This window comes from Rosa rugosa, chromosome 2 (assembly GCF_958449725.1).
Source record: "Rosa rugosa chromosome 2, drRosRugo1.1, whole genome shotgun sequence".
Classification (NCBI taxonomy): domain Eukaryota; kingdom Viridiplantae; phylum Streptophyta; class Magnoliopsida; order Rosales; family Rosaceae; genus Rosa; species Rosa rugosa.
Genome location: NC_084821.1, coordinates 1467006 through 1489270, shown reverse-complemented (window position 1 = coordinate 1489270; position 22265 = coordinate 1467006). Strand labels below are relative to the sequence as shown.

General features: G+C 36.6%; 2 protein-coding genes and 2 long non-coding RNA genes across 8 annotated transcripts; 2 read left to right on the top strand and 2 right to left on the bottom strand.

Annotated features, from left to right (window-relative positions):
• Positions 1-953: 953 nt before the first annotated feature.
• On the top strand, positions 954-2025 carry LOC133728696 (uncharacterized). Its single transcript, XR_009855966.1, has 2 exons — positions 954-1071; positions 1257-2025. It is a non-coding gene; the product is annotated as an uncharacterized LOC133728696 (long non-coding RNA).
• Positions 2026-3615: 1590 nt separating this feature from the next.
• Positions 3616-6995, bottom strand: LOC133734559 (uncharacterized). Of its 5 annotated transcripts, XR_009858409.1 has the most exons (8): positions 6790-6995; positions 6586-6637; positions 6379-6462; positions 5658-5745; positions 5124-5193; positions 4855-4928; positions 3833-3907; positions 3640-3736 (listed from the first exon to the last, which is right to left on the bottom strand). It is a non-coding gene; the product is annotated as an uncharacterized LOC133734559 (long non-coding RNA). The 5 variants fall into 5 exon arrangements; XR_009858407.1 differs by having other exon boundaries at positions 3616-3907; XR_009858408.1 differs by lacking the exon at positions 4855-4928 and having other exon boundaries at positions 3645-3736.
• A 3533-nt stretch (positions 6996-10528) lies between these two features.
• Positions 10529-12798, bottom strand: LOC133727806 (receptor-like protein 2). The gene has a single exon (XM_062155205.1). The coding sequence runs from the start codon at positions 12779-12781 to the stop codon at positions 10529-10531; it is 2253 nt and encodes a 750-aa protein (XP_062011189.1). The 5' UTR covers positions 12782-12798.
• A 3842-nt stretch (positions 12799-16640) lies between these two features.
• On the top strand, positions 16641-18202 carry LOC133727792 (uncharacterized). The gene is made up of 3 exons (XM_062155197.1): positions 16641-17555; positions 17676-17817; positions 17859-18202. The coding sequence occupies exons 1-3, from the start codon at positions 16641-16643 to the stop codon at positions 18200-18202; spliced, it is 1401 nt and encodes a 466-aa protein (XP_062011181.1).
• The last annotated feature ends 4063 nt before the right edge of the window (positions 18203-22265 follow it).

Genomic DNA, 22265 nt, shown 5'->3' with positions numbered 1-22265 from the left:
AAAGGACCGATCTATCCCATCTCCGCCACCTAGGTTGCCCGTCCCCAGCCAGTCCAGCAAATTAGACCAAGGCGTCGAATTAGACCAAATGTGAAATGGAGATATAAAAATTATTTGTTCCAAATTTCCAGATATCTGTTGATTTTGAGTTTTGATTGGATTAAATATAATTATACGTTCAGACTAGGTCTCACCCCATATGGAAGCAAGATTGACAATGTCAATGTGACCCTCACAAAAAGTGATATGTACATATGGGGTGAGACCCATATCTCAAAAAATATAACTCTTTAGATTCTTTTACTCGAGATTTATTTTTTTAATTTGAGGAATTGTACGTATTTGAGATATTTTATGTAATTTCATCTTGATCATGTGAACTATTCAAATTTTAACCTGATAAATTATAAATATCAAAGAAATCAGCTAAATCGGTAGCCTACCCCTTCAAAAAATGAAGTAACGAGGGTTTAGCTAGACTTGAATTCAATTTGAATTTGGATGGTGCATAGTAAGGCCTGCTCACCTAAGGGACAGTTTTTAAGGGACTGTGAGAGACAAGTGAATCTGACGGCTGAAAATAAATGCACAGTTTTAAGTTATTATAATTTCTGCTTTTATATTTAATACATGTGGTTAAGATGCATTTGTCCCTCACTGTCCCTTAAAACTGTCCTTTGGTGAGCAAATCTGTTATTATACATATATTAAGCGTGGATGTACTGTTACACTGTTCTAAGTACAGTGAACAGTCGCTTTTACCCTCCGATGTCTAGGAAAATACGAAGCTGGGTGAATAAAGAAAACGCCTAATTTGGTAGTGGATTCGGGAACCTTCGCAAAAACATGAAAGACAGTTGAAATCGACAGAGAGAGTGAGAGTTCGTTCTTATCTATCTCATAGTCAGAAGAGAGAAAATTGAAATCGACAGAAAGAGAGAGTGAGAGAGAGAGTTCGATCTTGGTCTCTGCTGTGGTTCTTCGTCTCGCTTAGATTGATAGTGAGGGAGGTTGTTGATCAGCATAGACAGGTCTCAATTTTCGTTTGTTTCCAGCTTGGAGGCATAAAAGGTAACTGCTTGATGTTAATTTTTGGGTCAATTTTGTTGGGTACGGTTTTTTGGGATTATTCGATTAAGGGTTTTGTGTAAAATTTCATCAGCATGAGCTTTGTTTCTCAGATTGTATTTGAATTGCAAAGCTCTGTATCTATGAATCCGTCATGAGTAATTTTTTTTTGCTTTCTGCCCATGCAGAATTGGAGTCAAGGGGAAGAGTAACATTTGGGTCTAGGTTTTGACCAGGTAGCAGCTATACTTATCTAATTGGGTGTGATTTTTTTTTTCCTTCTGTTCTTGCAGAACTGGACAATAACTTTATAGGATTGTGGTACTCTTTTGTAACAATATCTCTCTATTTGAAGCTATGATGAAATTCAGCTTTGTTTTTTATTCTCTGCCACTGGATTTCAGTTATATTGAGCTATTGGATTTTGTGTTTTATTGTTGTTGTGATTGTCGGAGGTTTGGTTAGAAGCTGAGTTTTTTTTTTCGTGCGGTCTGAGTCTTGGTCTCTTTGCGTCCGGTATGATTTTTTGTTTTCGAAGAATAACTTGAATTCACTGACAGTGGAGGAGGTAATATCTTCGATGTATTGAAGTCATTGAATTTAGCTCCTTTCGATCTGACTTAGTGGAAGCCTATCTCAAACTAAGGGGCAGAAAAAAGAGCTGCATTTTGGATATTTCTGCTCAAGTTTGTGATCACCTTTGAATTATGCATCAATTGTTTTGAACCAAAGAACATGCACAGATGTGATGTAGTTTGCATAAAATCTGACACTAAAAATATTGTATTATACTTCACACTAAGAACACTGAAGCATATTTGAAACTAGGAATCTATTAAAGGGATGCAGGTCTGTTTTTTTTTTTTTTTCCCTCTTTTCAGAGTTATTGTATCTTCTGCTAATGATTATTACTGGGTTTTTAGTTTGCTTCTTAATGTCATACTAAAAGGTCAATTATAGTACTAAGCTCTTAAAATCTGATTTGTGTCTCCTAGACTACAGTACAAATCAAAAAGAAAAAAAAAGCTAATATGTAACTCATACTCTTTACTTCTTATTTTGTCTCAGGCAGTGTAAACTTCACCAAGAGTGCTGCAACGTAGAACGCCAAATTTGAGGTAATCCCTTTGTCTCCATTACTCATTAGGTACTTGCTAATTAATTCTCTTGCTTGATGTGGGTTTATATCTGAATTTGTTTAATTTTTTTGTACTTTGTGTTTCTATGAATGTCAACGAGCTTACAGATGAAAAAAGAGTTAACAACAATTGATGTGAATTTGAAAGAAATAAAGATTAGAATTTGCTAAAAACAGTGTATGTTATGAATTATATGATTGTCATTATAACAAAGTATTTGTTTATTTACAGGTGCACTACATGACATTCTGCGAATGTTATATAAGTTGAAATCAGTTTTGTAGATGAAAAACCTAAATTCAGTTTTATCCAGTTCTGCGAATGTTATATCACTCATATTCCCGCAGCATCACGCGGGTGCACTTTCTAGTTTAGTTAGACTTCAAACTTTCAAATTGGATCCTCAAATGCAAATGATTTGAATCTTTCTATATATCATTTGGATTTTGGATGACTGAGAAAGAACCAAAATTTAATTCTAGTGAAATATAATTGACTGAAAAAAAAAAAAAAAACAAAAGTTTTTTATCATAATATGCGAAACTTCCCACCAACAAGAAGTACCTACCAACCGCCCCTCCCACCAATAATTTCCTTATTTTCTTCCCATCTTTACCCTTCCCTACTCATCTAAATTACTTCGCTTCTGTTCCCCTTCCCATATTTCTGAGGTTATGATGAAAAGAAGTTTTTCCATTTTCCTTTCCAATCAAAAACTTGCTTGCTTTGATAAAGATAATGTATGTGAGAAGTTTGTAGTGTTTTACTCCAACCCTACATTTCTGAAGGTTTGGAACCTCAAGTTTCGTACTTGCATCATGTATGTCTGTGTGCATTTTTTTATGGGGCTCTTGACCATTTACCCAATTTGAGCCCAATAAATACTCACTTACTCCACTAAAAGACTGTGTGCCCACTTACCGAATTTAAATGTAAAAAGACAAGTTTGCTCTTCAAATAATTAAAAAGTCATTGAAGACCTCGCCAGACTCCGGTCACCGGTCGTCGGCCGCCGGAATCCTATCACCAGTCGCCGGAGACTTTTATTACCCCCCAATAAATTTTTATAAAGTTTATTGGGGGGCAATAAAATGTTTATTGGGTATTATTGGAGGCAATAAAAAGTTTATTGGGGGGGCAATAAAATAGGACGCCAGACTCCGGTGACCGGTCTGGAGGTTGCCGGAGACTTTTATCAACCCCCAATAAATTTTTATTAGGGGGCAATAAAAAGTTTATTATGTATTATTTGGGGTAATAAATAATACATTGCCATTTGTTTTGTTTATTATGAAGTACCAGTTGCAATGCAGTTTCAATTGGACTTGAAAACATTGTAGTTCATTCCTCTTTCAGTAATTGACAAAATTGATATTGGATTTGAAAACATTGTAGTTCATTCCTCTTTGCTTCAGTAATTGACAAAATTGATATCCAACATCTTTCTTATTCTCCATCTCGTCATAACATAGCACCATTTACATTGAGTTCAAGGAATCTAGGAGTTTAATTGGTTCAAGTGAGACAATCTGAACCAACACAAAAAAGCAAGTATTATCATCAAAAATGAAAACACCAAAACACTAATCTTTGTAAGAGTAAGGTTCAGGTCTTGGGAAGCCTACTGCAATTTGCTGAAGCCCATCCAATTCGCTGGTTTTCATTGTCATATATCACAATTTTATCTAGCAAAGTAATATCTGTAAACAGAACAATAACAAAGACATCATAATTTGACCACAGAAGAGATGAAAAGAAATGGGTCTTTCTAGATGTACCCAGCAAATTTCTATCTAGACCCAACAAATCAATTTTGCATGAAAAGACATTTATATCCTCATACGAAATGACAATAATAGTCATGATAAATAAAAATAATAACAAAAGAAACCATAAAGTTTAAAACTCTTTTTTATATTTATACCCAGCAATTTAGTTGTACCCAGTAGTTCACTGTGTTTACGTTGTTACGATGTTTCTTCCAGCAAAACCTTAAACCAAAATTTCACTTTACTTTATAATTGCTTCAAGGGTTTAAAATAGCCCACATGCCAAGCAAGCTAGCGCATGTAAGCAGACAGTAGAGAATTGAATCAGCCAATGCTCTAATTAGATAAGCTGCAACCAAGTATGACGTAAATCACATAATCCGTCCGTAATCCTTAAAAGATTTTCTCAGACTTTCTAAATCAGTTGGTGGCTAAACAAATAAACAAAGGCCTGTGGATGGCTCTGGAAGTTTGCAAGCTGTAACAAACAACAATAAAATAACCTCCCATTTACCAGAAAAAAGGACATAAATGGTTTGTATTCATTAAATTTGGGTGTCACAATTAATATACATCCAAGGTGGGAGGCTAGAAAGTTGAACAGAAAAGAGTGATACAAGGGCATGCAATGCAATCCAAAGATTGCAACTGTTCGATAAAGTCGGCGGGTGCGGGTGAGATTTTTTGGGTATGAGTTTTGCTGGGTTTAATTGAAAATAAGGGTATTGTTGGAAAAGGTGGTGGGTGTAATTATAAATTCTATTTTTTTATTGGGTGTAAATTGATTTGCTGGGTCTAGATAGAAATTTGCTGGGTACATTTAGAAAGACCCAAAGAAATTACTGAGTGAGATTTTTTTTTTTTTTTTGTCAGTATACCTCCTATAATGTTCAATACTTCCCAGTTCTACTTCGGAGCCATTCAATATCCCCAAGCACACATTGCCATGTTGCTGAAAATAAGATTTTGTTAGATATGCTTTCCAGGTGTTTCTTCTCTTCACTACTAACAGAAGGGGGTAATAAAGAAAAAAAATTGGGCTGCTTACTGAAACTATGAGATAAGATTTGTGTTGTCCTGAAATTTTACAAAAGTTTAAGAAAACAAAAGCCATTGAAAATATACTTAAAAGTTGAAAGAAACTAACCTTGTTAGATCTCATTTGCAGTTGCTTACTTTCTGCCTCTCCACTCCTCTTCTTCCAGCCTCTGAAAGAACTGGCATAGAAATTGACATTAACCAACCGAATATAAAAAACAACAACTAAAGAAGACATCAGAAAATTGTATATGAAGGGACACGATATAGTACATTCTATTTCAATTCTGGTAAATAATTTTGTTATTCCTTATTTTCTTCTTTTCCTTTTCCTTTTCCTGTTCCTTTTTCTTTTTATTTTGATAGTAATGTATTTGCAGTAGTTTTAATTTTTTCATGTACAGCAGCAATCCTACTTCTGTCACTCCTAGGAATATATCTATATCAAGGAAACACATCTATTTGTAAGCATGTATGCCATACATTGATTGCAATACTAATTGTGTTCATATCTTTCCTTCAATTCATACATATCTCCCTACCAGAATAGATCAATTACTTGTCTTTTGACAATGATAGTTTTTGTGTTCCTTTTTCATGCAAAACAATTACATACCCATGAAATGATAGCTCAAGTCTTTACCTGTTGAGGAGTAGTCAAAGCGTGACTGCAGCTCCATATTCAACCCCTGTTCCTTATCTAAGTCTGCCTTAAATCCCAAAACCAGAACCTAGAGTCAGCAATTGTTATAGGCATGTTAGAGCTGAACATAGTCTATTACAATTGTTCATCAAATTTTCCAGTAAAGAAAGACATAACACTGAAACCAGAACCTAGAGTCAGCAATATTATTCACATTTGTCAAGCAATGCTTGTGAATTAAGAGATCAATTTGTGGTTTCGACTAAAAACCAAATGGGTGGATCATGGTGAACTTCAATGAAACATATTTTCTTTCCTAAATGTGGGGCATTGACTGCTGACCTAGACCATAGGCATTTACCATAAACAAAATAACCAACATCCAAATAGACAGAGAAACATGAAGCCTTGCCAGTTGCCAACAATCTTTGCAGACATCAGTTATAATATAAGGCTGTAACTGCTTAAAGCTAGTATTTGCTCCAGATCCTAAAAGGCCAAGAAGAAGCCTTTGAGTTTTTTTTGCTCCAAATAATTTGGAACGGTGGTATAATTGATAGCCTCATCTTTTGGTCCTCAAACTGAACTGGGTTTTTCTATCATTTTTCTGATATTAATGGAATATAAAGGATATATATATATATAATTGTCTTCTCTTTGTGAAATTGCCCAAAAGGTAAACTTTAGTATTGTTTCAAAAGGTAAACATGTCAAGGCTCACCTTGAATCATCTTTCTGATTAAGCTCAGGCACAATCACCTCCTCCTCATCAAAAACTTCTTGAAGATCGATAACCTTCACAATACTGTAAATGCAACAATACCCATTTAAATTCCAACTCTTAAATCATAGATAATTATCCTGAGATTCATAAATTAAAGAATCCACTAACCAAAAAAAATAAAAAAAAATGCCCAACATCACTCACCGGGCCATTGATATACTCTTGATAGAGAGCTTTGAGAATTGGGCATGCATTTCTTCAAAAGATACAAAACAAAAAGAAATAAATATCGATTATGATAGCTAGAAAAGTGAAGAGACAACTAATTCAACGAAATCAGTTTAGTTATATCAACAAAAGATGAATAGCTATGATGTTGGTATTGATTCTATTAAACTGAAATCTTACCAAGCTTTCACTGTTGTTGATGTTGATAGCAGCGTTTGATGCTACGAAACAGTGAACGTCAATCTTGATAGAGTCTTCCCGAAGACCCGAAGAATTATAGATTCTGCAACAAAGATCGATCACTTCTTCTTTCCTATCACAGTCTCTCTCTCTCTCTCTCTCTCTACACAGATACAAATAGAAGCTCTCAGTAATAACAATCGGCAACAAAGCATTTTGCAATTGAATTGATCAAAAACCGAAGGGCAAAACCGCCACTTCACTTATGAACAGTTGAATGAACAGATATGAACAGTGCTTATGAACAGTCATTAGGCTTTAGATGTATGTATGCAGTATAATATCTGGTGTGTCGTTATGCTCTTTGTACTATTGGTCATTGTCTCTCTAAATTAATTGTGTTATGCTCTTTTTACTATTGGTCATTGTTTCTCTGAATTAATTGTTCATTTAGTAAAGAATGAAATTGCAATGCCCTTTGTCCTTTTTAAGCAAGATATAGTGGAGCAGATTTTCTTATTAAAATAAAAAATATTAAAAATTGGAGTTCTTGAAATTGTAATTTTGTCATTGATCCTTTATTAAACGCTGAGCAGACAATTCTGAGTTAATAAACTTTGGCAGCATGCATAATCAGCAAATTCTTCTGGGTAAAGCTATGGTATGTTAACATTTCTCATACATCAACTATTTTTACCACTTTAAGGACTCATGTTACCACTTTGAGGACTAATATTACTATTTTGAGGACTCATATGGTAAACTAAGAAAATTTACCACTTTAAGGACTCATGTTACCACTTTGAGGACTAATATTACTATTTTGAGGACTCATGTGGTAACTAAGAAAATTTACCACTTTAAGGACTCATGTTACCACTTTGAGGACTAATATTACTATTTTGAGGACTCAAATTACCACTTTTAAGGCAATTGTATGCATGTCATACGTTAACATTTTGTAGAATTTTCCAATTCTTCTAGGGAACATATTCATATGTAGATTGATAGCTAAATTTAAAGCTATTGATTTTCCTTATTCTCCTGCAAATATGTCAATTGTAGTATAGAGAAATAAGGGTCTCCCACAGAGGATTAAGTTAAACTAAAAGCTTCAACAAAAGTCACAAAACGTGACTGCAGCTCCTACTGAACAGCAGTCGAAAAACAAACTAAAAACCTAACCAAAACAACCCAGAAAAATACGAAAATTTACAGAGGTATACTAGACACACAAGGAATCCAGAATACAAAATTTGGGATTTTTTGGAGTTCGTTTACTATGAGAATAAAATACGTTAAAACAGAGAACAGAAAGAAAAACGAAATTGAACAGATTTAAGATTGGTTGATATCAAGATGTTGAAACTAGCTAGGAAGGAAGTATCCACCCCCAACAATCACACACAACACACTTTGTCCAATTTACTACCAATTAGCTTGGTTGAAGACGCTCAGATTGGCTTGGTACGCTTGAACACAACCTATTACTCTTTCTTACTTTGTACGCTAGGCAGGAAGTGCTCTACACCTAGACTATTCCCAAGCCATGCAACCTAAAGGTACGTTTATTAGATTAAACATGCAGAGATCATTAAGTTTGAAAAGAGTTTAAGCAATCACTAGGCATCACAAATAACTTAGAGCCTTGCTAAACCTAGGGTTTTGTTTACTTGCTAGTGAAAACTACCAATTACTTCTCTAGACAATTTGAGGAATCCAACTATTGATCCAGGCATCAAACAATCAAAGTATTAGAACCCTAGCATGCATACTAAGTAGGCCTCCAAAGCACACAAACATAGAATTCATCAACGAGAAATCGGTAAACAAAACCTCAACTTTATTAATTGGAAAACAAATTGAATATCAAGGCATGTTGTGGATCATGTCTAGGGGCTTCAACTGCCCCCTCTAACTACTGGAAATTTAGTTACACATAATGGGAATAAAAAACACAAAGGAGTTCATGGAGAAAGAAGACAACAAAAATCAGAAAATTGGAAAATACGGATCAGCGATCGATCTCGGGAATTCCAACGATCGATCGTTTTTGGTGTGGTTTTGCAGTCTTGCTTCTTCTTGAGCTCTGGTGCGTCTAGGCTTCTTCGTATGTGAGATGGTGTGATTCTTCCACGTCCAAGGAGAGATTTTATTCAGTTTGTAACCCTTTTCTTCTTTCCTTTTGGGACTCTAACTCCTTGGCTACAACGGTAAGCTCCTTGGTTAATGTTCTGATTGATTTAGGATTCATTGACATCATTCTATCCAATCGGAGCACCCAAGAGAATTAATTGCTGAATATCTTTTTCTTCATGTTGCCTTAAGCTTCCTTGATTCATCAAGAGTCCACAATTCTCCATTATTTGCACATATCTCCTTCCTTTTGCTCTTATTTCTTTCCTTGCTTCGGAAAACCTAATAAACATAAAAACTAGGGCTGGGCACGGGCCGGGCCCAGTGTAAAATTTACAAGGCCCGAACCCGGACCGTTTTTTTCGGGCCGGGTTTTCCGGGCTTTCGGGCCCAAAAGGCTCCAAAAAAAAATCTCCCATCCTCACAATTTCTCAATCATTCCCAGATTTCCAAACGCTTTTCCAATTTCAATTCGCCAATCATGCAAATCTTCGTAAAAACCCTCATCGGAAAGACCATCACCCTTGAAGCCGAGCAATCTAAAACTGACCCCAATTATGGTTCAGACTATACTTGTTCTTGGCCATCACCCTTGAAGCCGAGCAATCTATATTATAGAGGCATATTCTTTGTTCGGGCCTAACGGGCTTTTTATTTTTGAAAGTACTGGGCCCGGGCCCGAACCGTTTTCTTTATACCTCGGCCCTGGACCGGATCGTTTTGCAAAAAAAAAAATCAGGGCCCGAACCGTACGGGCCGGGCTGAGACGGGCCGGATCGGGTTTTCAGGCTTTCGGGCTAAAATGCCCAGCCCTAATAAAAACAACTAAATTAACCAGAAAATAAGATAAACTAACAAAGTAAATATGGGAATTAACAACATTATTATCACATAATTATGCTCCTATCATAGATAAGAATGCCTTTGAAGTGAAACCAAGACCAAATTTGCAATTATTAAGCTCTAAACCTTCTATATCGTGTTGCTGTTTGCTGTGAGTAGAAGGCTCTTGCATGAACATCCAGCTTCTTAGCCGAGTGTTTTCTGTTTGAAGAAAATTCTTTAACACAAATTTACACTGGAGAATATGTTCCCATTTAAAAGCTAAAAGTGCTTTTTTTTGGCTCCTATCATCTTCCTTTCTGTGATTAGGCTTGAATGAATTACTCCATCGGAGACTCTATCAGTCTGTTGCATGCTAGACCTTATTTAAGTGCCAGTCGAGATTATGCTAATCTTTGGTGGACTAATGTAGTTTCCTTAATGGTGTTGCAGGTAGAAAGAACTAAATGGAGCTGGAATTGGAAGAAGAATAACTGAATAAGGTGTGCATATGTTTCTATCTGTTGCAAGAATTTTGTGCTTGTTGCTCGCAAGTTCTCTCCACACAAGTGGCCTACCATATGAATTTCTTGTTAGTTGCCACAAAAAGAAATAATGTATTGTTATTTCCTCTGTGTGCCAACTACAGGCACTGATCTACACCGTATGAATAATTATAAGTAAATATATGTGAAAATTTCATGCTTGTCAATGAAAATTTGTTGTTTTATTATGATTATTACAACAAGAGTAGTAGAGTACTATGTCTGCTATCTAACTTCTAAACAAACCTTCTCTTTATGCTTGCCATACGCTTTGCTATCATCACATGGAACCTGTCTTGTACATTGTCTAGGAAATGGTAATATGCATACCTCCACTTTCTCATCAGCACTAAAGGACCACAGACTCCCCAAAATCCGGTAATGAACCCAAGTGTAACAGAAACATAAAACCATGGAATTTGATGCTCCTTGGTGTCTGCATCTTGGGTGCTCATATCAGATGCATCAGCACCCGTTGTTGTATGACACTTATTTGGAAGTGGGGCACCACAAAGTTTCAGATTCCCCTCAAATGCAGAAGCATTGAAACTTTGGAGTTGAGTGCTTGATGGTATTGGTCCTCCGAGATTATTGTACGAGGCATTGAAACTTGATAAGAAATTAAGACTTGTGAATGATGCCGGGATTTTTCCAGACAAATGGTTCATGGAGAGATCCAGTATCTCAATGTACTTCAGGTTAGATATTTGGTCTGGAATGTTGCCGGAGAAGTTGTTAGCACTAAGATCCAGCCATCGGAGAAGCTGCAATTGGCCAATCTCAATAGGTATATTCCCACCAAGGCAATTGTGACTTAGGTGTATAGCTGGTTCATAAAATATATAATTGTACTGTACAGTTTTTGAATCAGCACTAGGATGGTAGTAGACAGGCAGTTCAAGATAAAAACGACCTACTTGAGCTGCAGTTTGTCCAGATACTAACATAGGTAGTGTGCAGAATTCCTTTGGAAATTCTCCAGAAAGTTGGTTGAAGAGCATTGTTAAAGTTTGCAGCCTTGGAAGAGTCCCCAGCCAACTTGGAATTGAGCCAGTGATTCTGTTGCGATCCAGATCCAAGACCTGTAACTTTTTCAGCTTCGATAGCCATGAGGGAATTGTACCACTAAGGTTACATGAACTCAAAGCTAAATGTCGAAGATTTTGAAATCCATTAAAATCCGCCATTTCAACACCGTTCGGCATTTCCTCACCTAAAAAACTAGATCCAAAGGAAAGGAGTACGAGACGTTTGCAACCCATCAGTATCTTCATTGCCCTTGTCACATTGGTCAAACCTTTGTTCCAACCAAGGGAGAGGAAGGACAGGGATTTCAATGAAAGAATTTCAGGCTGTATTTGAACCTCTAGATTATTATTGTAGCTCACTCGAATTGCTTTCAAGAACTTGCACGAGTAGATGCTTCTCGGCAAGATACCAAAGAAGTTATTTTTCCGCAAGTCAAGTTTACTAAGTTGGCTAAGTTTGGAAAAATTGAGCATGGAGATATCACCTCCCAAGTTGTTGGTTCCCATACGTAGTTCAACGAGGTTTGTGCAATTCATCAGAGATAGGGGCAATGAACCTTCCAGATAGTTGAAATCAAGGAGTATGTGTTTCAACTTTGAGAGCTTCCCAAGATGGAGAGGGAGCACACCACTCAATTGGTTATAGGAGAGGTCAAGGGTTGTGAGGTTGGTGAGGTTGGCAATTCCATCACTCATTGATCCATTCAATGAATTTAGAGGTAGTGAAATCTCTTCAAGAGTGGTAGAATTAAACATATCTTTTGGAAGCGATCCTGACAGGTAATTGTGACCAGCACGGAAGACCTGCAGTTTGGAACAATTCCCCAATCCAGAAGATATACTACCAGTGAAATTATTGAAGGAAAAATCAAGGTGTCGTAATGAGGAAGAAGAATGACGACAAATAGAGGATGGGATAGGACCTGAAAAAGTGTTGTTACTGACATTGAAACCAGTCAAATTCCAAGCTTGTTGGAAAAAAGAAGATGGAACTGCACCATGAAAACGATTGCTGGAAAGATCCACCATCCGAATATGACTGGATGGTAGAGAAGATGGTAACACTCCAAAAAGAAGGTTATAGCTCAAATCTAGGATTTCGAGATCATTCAAGGACAAGAAGAGTTCAGTTTGATCTAGAGAACCATAAAGTGAATTGTGGGACAGATTCAAGTGGGTGAGATGTGTGAGATTTCCAAGTGATGATGATAGAGAAGTACCTTCTTTGAGTTTAAGTCCTTTGGAAGGTAACTGCAAATGGGTGATCCAACCACCCTGATTACATGTGATGCCCTCCCAATTGCAACAATCAGCGGAAGTCCAATTCAACTGAGGAGAAGACAGAGTGAGAGCTAAGAACAGCAGAGAGCTGCGTTCTTTTTGGTTGCAAGCATGTATGTTTTCAAATATGATATTGGAAGAGAATATCAAGAGCAAGAAGGAAAGGAATGCATTAGCCATTTAGTGATAAAGCTGCACTAGCAAGTCTGTTCGTTGTTTAGATCAGATTTCACTCGTGTTTGTATTTATATTGAACTATAACGAGGTCGATCAACATTGCCAAATTACTTGAGGACCACATAAGTCCATAACCCAGTGTGACCGGCATTAAGAAAGATCGGTATTATTGACAAATTATGGAAGATATTTTGGCCCATATTTATAGCCAAGTTTTGTGACAGAGACCTTTCTTTTCCTGATTTCGTGTAAAATTGCATACGTCAGCTTGTCTTCCTTTGCTCATATAATTATCTACTGGTCACTGTTAACTAAGAGAGTACATAGCCTCAAAATTGAAAAAGATAAAAAATAAAGAAAAGAATTTTTTTTTAAAAAAAAGGTATAATTATTATGAGAATGAACTGTGCCTTGATCAGTTGAAGAACCAATGTTATGTTCAATTGTTCACTTTGATCAGTTCGTGTACTACAACAAGAACATTAAAGGGAAGCTGAGTTTCGGCTCTGTTTCCGATGTGTTAGGGATTCTAGCCAAGAAGCTATTTATTTGGGTTACCGTGACGGGGATGTCAAATCTGGTATTTTATTTCTGTATATTCAAGCATGTTCTTACATGTTTACAATTCTGCTCTTATAGAGCTACTACCATAATTATCCTACCAATATTATAAGTTTACTGATACATCATTAAGGTATAGGTAAATAAGTTTAATGTAGTATGGACAACTTTGTCAATGGTGGAGATATGCTGATATAGAGCAGATCTCTTTGTCAAGGTTGGTGTGCTGAGCAGCTCACGTAATATACTCCCCCTCAAGTTGGGGAATAGATGTCTCGCATAGGCCTCATCAAAAAGCCCGCGGATCAAGTGGGCCGATGGAGGCCCGTCGACCCGGAGGGCCAAAAGCCCGGCCCGGCCAGTCAAAAAACCCGAAAAAGCCCGCCTTGGTGGGCCGAGGGCCGGCCCGCAAAAAGCTAGCAAAAGCCCGGCCCGGCCCGTAAAAGCCCGTAAACTATTATATATTATATATATCTATATATGTATGTTGATGTGCTCATATTTTCTTAATTCTTATATTTCTATGCCTCTTTCTCTTGGTATATATGTTTAGTTCTCCTTATTTATGGTTCATTTACATTAGTTTAGTGTCTTTGTAGGTGTGTTTCAAAGAAAGAAGAAAAGAAGCTAAGCTGAGCTAACTAACACAGAAATTGTTGTGCAGAACACCTAACTTCGCTGAATTACTGGCAACTACTCGGATGGAATTAGGAGCTGTACGCTATATGCACGGAAAGCCCCATGTGTCTAGTTTCTGAGGAATTTTACGGTTTGCGATTCTGACTTTTCTAGAAGGAGTTATGGCAATTTAAGTGAAGGCAGTTCAGCTTGAACGAGAATCTGCAACACAGAAATTGTTGTGCAGAACACCCAACTTCACTGAATTACTGGGAACTTCTCGGATGGAATTAGGAGTTGTACCATATATGCACGGAAAGCCCTATGTGTCTATTTTCTGAGGAATTTTACGGTTTGCGATTCTGACTTTTCTAGAAGGAGTTATGGCAATTTAAGTGAAGGCAGTTCAGCTTGGACGGGAATATGCAACATCTTTTACAAGTTCATGTCTAGAACCTAACTTCGCTGAATTACTGGGAACTGCTCGGATGGAATTAGGAGCTGTACCCTATATGCACGGAAAGCCCCATGTGTCTAGTTTCTGAAGAATTTTACGGTTTGCGATTCCGACTTTTCTAGAAGGAGTTATGGCAATTTAAGTGAAGAAAGTTCAGCTTGGACGAGAATCTACAACATCTTTTACAATATGCACGGAAAGCCCCATCTAGAAGGCCTAGCACATATATTCAGAGGCGGACCCGTCATTCGGTCTGACGGGGTCCGGACCCCCTCAGCTTTTCGACAGATACATATAAGTACATATTATTATTAATTAAATCAAGGCTTTATGCATGTGTTTCGGCAGCTGGACCCCCCCCCCCCCCCCAATTCAATTAGTACATAAATATATAATATACTATCCCACTTTCTAAACAATCACGTGGGTGGTTGTCAGGTTTATATTTAAACAAATAAAAACAATAACATTAGTTTATAAAGAACTAATAAAATAAGAAAAGAAAGTCAATACAGTAATAAATAAGTATTCTTGTATGATTAGGATTCTGACAGCTTTCTCTATAAGTTTTTTTTTTTTTTTGATACGGAAAGAAATACATTAAATACTTAGGCCTCGCAGCCCTCCACAATTTACAGAGTCAAACAGAATAGCTCTAGTGTCGGTGGGAAGCAATTGACCCACCAAATACGATCCGGAAGAATGTGGCCAAGATTGGTGACAGAATCAGCTGCAAAGTTTGCCTCTCTAAACACATGTTTGAAGGTAATGGTAGAAAAAGAAGCAGCCAGTGATCTAATATCCGAAATGATTTTCCGTAATCTCCAAGGTGGATGAGAGACTTCATTAACAGCATCGATGACAAGCTTTGAGTCTCCCTCAACCTCAATGAACTGGAGTCCCCTATCCTTGGCAGCAATTAAGCTATCCCGTAAGGCAATTGCCTCCGCCATCGGGACGGTTGTAGAACCCGAATTTGTCGTGCTTGCAAGAATAGGTTGTCCCAAAGAATCTCTAAATATGAAGCCTGAGGAAGCAGAGCCGGACTTAACAGATCCATCAAAGTTTATCTTGACAGTATTATGTGGCGGGGGATGCCAACGGATAATATCTTGACAGCTTTCTCTATAAGTTGGGACTTGCAATCCCTCTTTCTACTGTCATCGAAAAAAAAATCCCTCTTTCTACTCTGTCACCTATTTTTCTCTCTCTAATTTGCAGCAACCGAATTGTGAAAGGTGCGATGCCCTTCTTTTTTTTTTTTTTTTTTTTTTTTTGCGCTGTATTATATTTTTTCTATTTTTTTTATGGTTCTGTTCGATTGATTTTATTTGAATACCCATTGTTAATATGCAATTTTTTTTTTTAATTTGTAGATGAAAAAGTCATCCACGCAGAAGACACTTGATAAATGGTTTACTAAAAGAAAAACACCCGAAAACGCCGAATCTAGTGCTACCTTACCACAGTCTGATGTTGAGACTCAAGAGGCTGAAAATCGTGCTAAATTTCCAAGAATTGAAATCAATGAAATTCATATTGATTCACTAGAACGTGATCCGGGAAAACGTCCGCAAATTTGGGAATATCATCCTAATCTGCAAGATGAAGTCCGACGTGCTTATATTAAACTTGGTCCATACCAGCCTTTACTTTCATCATATCTGCCAAAAGGAAAGCGCAACCGTAGCTTTCAATCTTCGTGGTTTGCACTATTTTCTTCATGGTTAGAATATTCTCCGACTGAAGATAAAGCTTTTTGTCTACCGTGTTTTCTTTTTAATAAGCCCACCGGCCATTCCGGCCACAAAGCTTTCACTATTCAAGGATTTCAAAGTTGGAAGAAGGTAAGAGATGGAAAGGGTTGTGCTTTTCTTAGTCATATGGGTAAAGATTCTGACTCTTTTCATAAAAATGCTGTAAGAGCCTGTGACGACTTGATGAAGCAACCCCAGCATATACAGAATGCTGTTGAAAATTATACTTCAAAACAAATTGCAGACAACCGTCTACGAGTCGATCAAAACTTCAATTGAAGCAGTTCGATGGCTTGCATTTCAAGGTTGTGCTTTTAGAGGTCATGATGAAAGCGTTGATTCAATCAATCCTGGTAATTTTGTGAAACTCTTAGAATTATTGGCTTCATATAATGAAAAAGTTGCTGAAGTTATATTACAGAATGCTCCAAAAAATGCTTCTTACACGTTGCCAAAGATTTAAAAACAAATGTTACAAGCATTTTCAGTAAGAATAAAAAAGGCCATTTGGGAAGAAATTGATGATTCAAAATTTTGCATAATTGTTGATGAAGCTCGTGATAAGTCAAGGAAAGAGCAAATGGCTATAGTATTGAGATTTGTTGACAAAGATGGTTTTATTCGGGAGCGTTTTTTTGGACTTGTTCATGTCTCAGACACCAAGGCATCAACATTGCAAAAGGTAATATATTCAGTCTTATCAAATCACAATTTAGATATCCAAAATATTCGAGGCCAAGGATACGATGGTGCAAGTAATATGCGAGGTGAGTGGAATGGGCTACAAGCTTTGATTTTGAAGGATTGTCCGTATGCTTACTATGTTCATTGTTTAGCACATAGATTGCAATTGGCTTTAGTAGCAGCATCGAGAGAAGTTATTCCTATTCAAAATTTTTTTACTAAATTGACTTTTATTGTCAATATTCTCGGTGCTTCATGCAAGCGTAATGATGAATTTCAAAGTGCTCAAGCAGAAGAGATTGCATATTTGACTTCAATTGATGAACTCGAGACCGGAAGAGGACTTAACCAAATTGGAACCTTGCAGCGTGCTGGAGATACTCGTTGGAGTTCGCACTTCAGATCTATTTCTAGTTTGAGACAAAGATTTAGCCCAACTTGTCAAGTTCTTTTGAACATAATTGAGGAAGGGAAGAGTCCTCAAGCAGGAGATGCAGATTCAGCTTATGAGTCAATGACATCGTATCAATTTGTCTTCATCTTACATCTCATGGAAGAAATTATGGAGAATACTAATGAACTTTGTCTAGCTTTGCAAAGTCAATCTCAAGGCATTTTGAATGCCATGAGTCTTGTGTCCTCTACTAAAGCATTCATTCAAAAATTGAGAGATGATGGATGGGATACTTTATTTGCCAAGGTAAATTCTTTTTGTGAGGCACGTAACATAGATATCCCAGATATGAATGCTCGTTATGTTGGAAGATGAGGTCGAGCTCGTCACCAACAAGATGATTGGACAGTTCAACATTATTATCAGGTAGATATATTTTATGCTGCCATAGATTCTCAATTGCAAGAATTAAATAACCGGTTTAATGAGCATGCTGTAGAGCTACTTACTCTTAGTTCAGCTTTGGATCCTACTAAAATAAGCAAGTGTTTCAAGATTGATGCCATATGTTAGTTGGTAGAAAAAAATTCTATCCACATGACTTTGCAGATCATGAGAAGCTGCAACTCAAGAAACAACTTGAATTTTTTGAGTATGATGTGGTTAAAGATCAAGAGTTCAAAAGTATTTCAACTATTTCTGATTTATCTCAGTGGTTAGTAAGAACTAAAAGATCAACAAGGTATCCACTTGTTTATAGAGTGATTGTGCTTGTGCTTACTCTTCCAGTGTCTACAGCAACTACAGAGAGATCATTTTCTGCTATGCGTATAGTCAAAACAAGGCTTTGTAACCGAATGGAGAATGACTTTCTTACAGACTCGTTACTGATGTACATTGAGAAAGAAATTGCAGAAAAATTTACCATTGACTCAATAATAGATGACTTTTGAGACATGCAAGAACGTCGAGTTATGTTTTGATATATGGTTAACTGTATTTTATTCATCCTTTGGGTTGGATTTTTTTCGTAGGAATTGTGTTTTATTTTTTCTTGATTGTTGTCTTACCGCTTACGAATTCTATTGAATAAGATTTTCATATTATTGTTATACTACTGTTTTTTTTTTTTACTTCCAACTTACGTTATAGTAATTCCGTTATGTGACCGATACTTTATGTCTGGACCCCCCCCCCCCCAAGATCAAATCCTGGTTCCGCCACTGCATATATTTGGAAATCTTCAATATGCCACATCATCATTATTGAAGATCCAAGACTTTTAGACATGTTTATATGTGTGTGTGTGTGTGTGTGTGTGTGTGTGTGTGTGTGTGTGTGTGTCTTTGTGTGAGTGTGAATTTGTTGTAATTTGGTTTATGGTGAAATTGGAAGTTCTCATACTTCTATATAGAATATGTGCATATATATTCTAGTATTCTACATGTCATGCAGTTATGACTACGGTTGACCGATTCGATCGGATTCGAAAATATGGTGAAATTAGCTAAATTTTTTACCACACTCATAATTTATTATAATAATCTCATCCAACGGTCGGTTTTTCCATTTTATTTGAATTGATAGAGGTTGCCCTTTGGAGTGTATGATGTATAAATATAGGTTTATAAGAGTAACTAAGTTTGACCTAGTTGATCGAATTTGAAACGAGAACCAAATTGGCTGGATTTTCTACAACCACCATAAAACATTACAATCTCTCCATCGAGCGGTTGGTTTCTCCGAATTCATTTTCCACTTCATGGTTGCTTTAGAATGAACCTCAACAATTTAAATGCAATGTATAAGTCATACAACTTTAGAAGAAAAATTGGTATAGGCCAATGTGTTTGTAATTAAAATATTTTTTTTTTATCTTATGTCCACGCACATCCATCGATGGAATATTTACAAACGTGATGTGAAAAAATAAGCACGTTTCGCGGTTGTCACGCCATCGGTCAACCAAGAAAACATATAAGTGACTACGGTTGACCAATCCGATCGGATTCAAAACTATGGTGAAATTGACTAAATTTTTAACCACACGCACAATTTATTGTAATAATCACATCCAACGATCGGTTTTCCCATTTTCTTTGAATTGGAGTGTATGTATGATATATAAATATAGATTTATAAAAAAAATTATGTAAAATACTAAAATTATATATATGTTTTTAGAATGATATATCCTACCGTTGGATTTGGAAAGGGAATCCAATCCTAGAATTATAATTTCCTACCGTTGGATTTGGAAAGTGGAGACCAGCTGTCTCACACCAGTGACCAACCGACTAGGTCACTCCCAATTGACCTAAAATCAAAATCCTATTTCGTAAAGTGACTGTAAACTCTTCTCTCTCGACTCAGCGGTCTCAGCCACTGTCTCCATTGAGTGATTGAGTCCATTGCTCTCAACCACGGCCTCTTCCTCTTGTCTCAGATCGAGGTTGCCTCCAGCTCGAAGCTCCATCCCTCATCCTCTTCTCTCAGATCGACCACGGCCTCTTCCTCTTGTCTCAGATCGATGTTGCCTCCAGCTCCAAGCTCCATCCCTCATCCTCTTCCATCACTCCAAACGACCAAACTTTTCTCTCTTTCTCAGCCGCTCCTCATTCACGACTCACAGTCTCATAGTCACATCGATCTTTTGAATCCAGGTTATGGCTTCTTCTTTTTTCCCTTTTTTTTTTTCCGAAGTTGGTGTGTTGATTTATTGGACAGGTCGACAGGAGTTGAAAGAGTGAATTTTTTTTTATAGTTAATCAAATCCCTATGCTTTCTCTCTTCTGGGTTGTATCTGTTAATCGAAGTTGGTGTTTATGCATGATTAGAGTTGGGTCAGAATGATTAGATGTTGTTTTATGCATGTTTTGAGTTCTTATTTTCACAATGAAGAACCCAGCTTTCGTAGTGACAATCTAGTTGCTGTATGCTATTTTTTTTTTCTTGTTTTGATTGTGATCTCTTTCATTGCAGGATGAGTAAGAGCAAACAAAGGAATGGACAGTAGCATCTCTGCGAATAAGTTTTAGCTTGCTCATTCAAAACTCTCAAGTAATATCTTAACTTTGTTTATTTCCAGCTAGAAATGGATGATATTAATGCTGATAACTTGACAGAAGCCAGAGCTTCATCTATTTCTGCATCTTCTAAGAAATCTAGATTCACTAGTAATGTTTGGGAATTTTTTGAAAGAGTTCAAGTTAATGAGCATGGAAGTATGGTACCAAAAAATAAATGTGGGGTTTATAAGGCTTTGCTTAGAGGTGGTGGGAGTGCTGATACTAGTCATTTAAGAAGGCATTTACAAATTCATGAAAAAGGGCAGAAAAGATTAGGTCCTGATAGTTCTGGAAATATCACTAGTTTTGCTTACGATAAGAATGTTGCACGTAGAGAACTTGTTGATTATGTTATTAGAGCTGAACTGCCTTTTACTTTTGTTGAAAAACATGATTTTAAAGGAATGATTTGTCGAGGATTTTGTCCTCAATATGTAGGAATTTCAGCCTCAACATGCAAAAGAGATGTGATGAAGAAATTTACTAAGGGCAAAAATGAGCTTTTGAGTCTTTTTGAAAAGTTTAAAGGAAAAATTTGTTTGACATCCAATGTTTGGTCATCGCGTCAAAAAATGGGTTACATGTCACTTACTGCACATTTTATTGATAAAAATTGGTCTTTAAATAAAAGAATAATATGCTTTAAGATGATTGAGTACCCTCACACGGGAGAGTCACTTGCAAATCATATATTTGAAGAATTGTTGTCTTGGCGCATTCATGATAAAATATTTTCCATCTCTTTAGACAATGCTACGAATAATGATGTGGCTGCATTTGTTCTTCACACTTATCTTATGCTTGAGGAAGTGCCTAAAAGATTGTTTCATGTACGTTGTTGTGCTCATATTTTGAATTTGATTGTGCAAGATGGTTTACATATTTTAGGTCCATCTATTGATAAAATAATCAATGTTGTTCGAAGCATGAATGCTTCTAATAAGAGACATGAACTGTGGGTGCGTTGTTGTAAGGATTTTGATCTGCCAAAAAAAAAATATTGACTATGATGTGCCTCATAGATGGAATTCTACTTATGAACTTTTAGACCTAGCTATAAAGTATAAGGGGCCGTTGAATAGGTATGCTCAAAAGGTGAATGAAAATAGGTCTTGCAATTTAGATGTTCCATCGGAATAAGATTGGTCAATTGCATTTCTAGTTAATGGTTTTTTGGGGATTTTTGCATCCTCAACTAAGATATTTTCTGGTGTCTATTATCCTACATCATATCGTGTTATTAATTGCTTGATAGATATCCATGAAGCATTTGTGGCATATTCTGATTTTTCTGTCTTTAAAGATGCATTGGCTGTAATGAAGGACAAATTTGATAAGTATTGGGGTACATTTCCCAAAGCTTTCTGTTTTGCTACAATTTTTGATCCTAGATTTAAGTTATTTGCTCTTGGAGAATGGCTAAAATGCATGGGTATTGATCAGCTTGATGTTGATACAAAATTGTTAGAGTTAAGAACCGAATTGCAAGTTTTTTATGAAACATATAAGAAGAATATTGTGTCTAATGTAGCACCTAGGCAATCTGAAAATTTAGCTTCTTCGACCTCGAGTTTATCTCCGGGTTCTATAGCATTGCCTATTGTTGGTAATTTCTCAATGCAAAATTTGAATAGGGCAAAGGTATCATCTTCTTATACTTCAACTACGAGTTCTAATGATTTACAAATGTATTATGATTTACCAACTATTGAAGTTGATGATGATAATCAATTTAGTGTCTTGTCTTGGTGGAAATCAAATGAATCATTATACCTTGTGGTTTCTCTCATGGCTAGAGATTTGCTAACAATTCCAGCTTCTACTGTAGCTTCGGAGTCATGTTTTAGTGCAGGAGGTAGGATTGTATCCGAGAGAAGGGCTAGCTTGAGTCCAAATACAATAGAGGCATTGATTTGCTTGAAGGATTGGAATTTAGCAAAATCAAGGA

What these genes read in the sequence shown, in the direction of transcription:
- LOC133727792 (XM_062155197.1), top strand. Translation starts at nt 16,641, where the DNA reads ATGTTACAAGCATTTTCAGTAAGAATAAAAAAGGCCATTTGGGAAGAA. An exon ending in GGGATACTTTATTTGCCAAG is followed by an intron (nt 17,556 to 17,675) that starts GTAAATTCTTTT and finishes CATTATTATCAG; the next exon opens with GTAGATATATTTTATGCTGC. An exon ending in TTTCAAGATTGATGCCATAT is followed by an intron (nt 17,818 to 17,858) that starts GTTAGTTGGTAG and finishes ATGACTTTGCAG; the next exon opens with ATCATGAGAAGCTGCAACTC.
- LOC133727806 (XM_062155205.1), bottom strand. Translation starts at nt 12,781, where the DNA reads ATGGCTAATGCATTCCTTTCCTTCTTGCTCTTGATATTCTCTTCCAAT.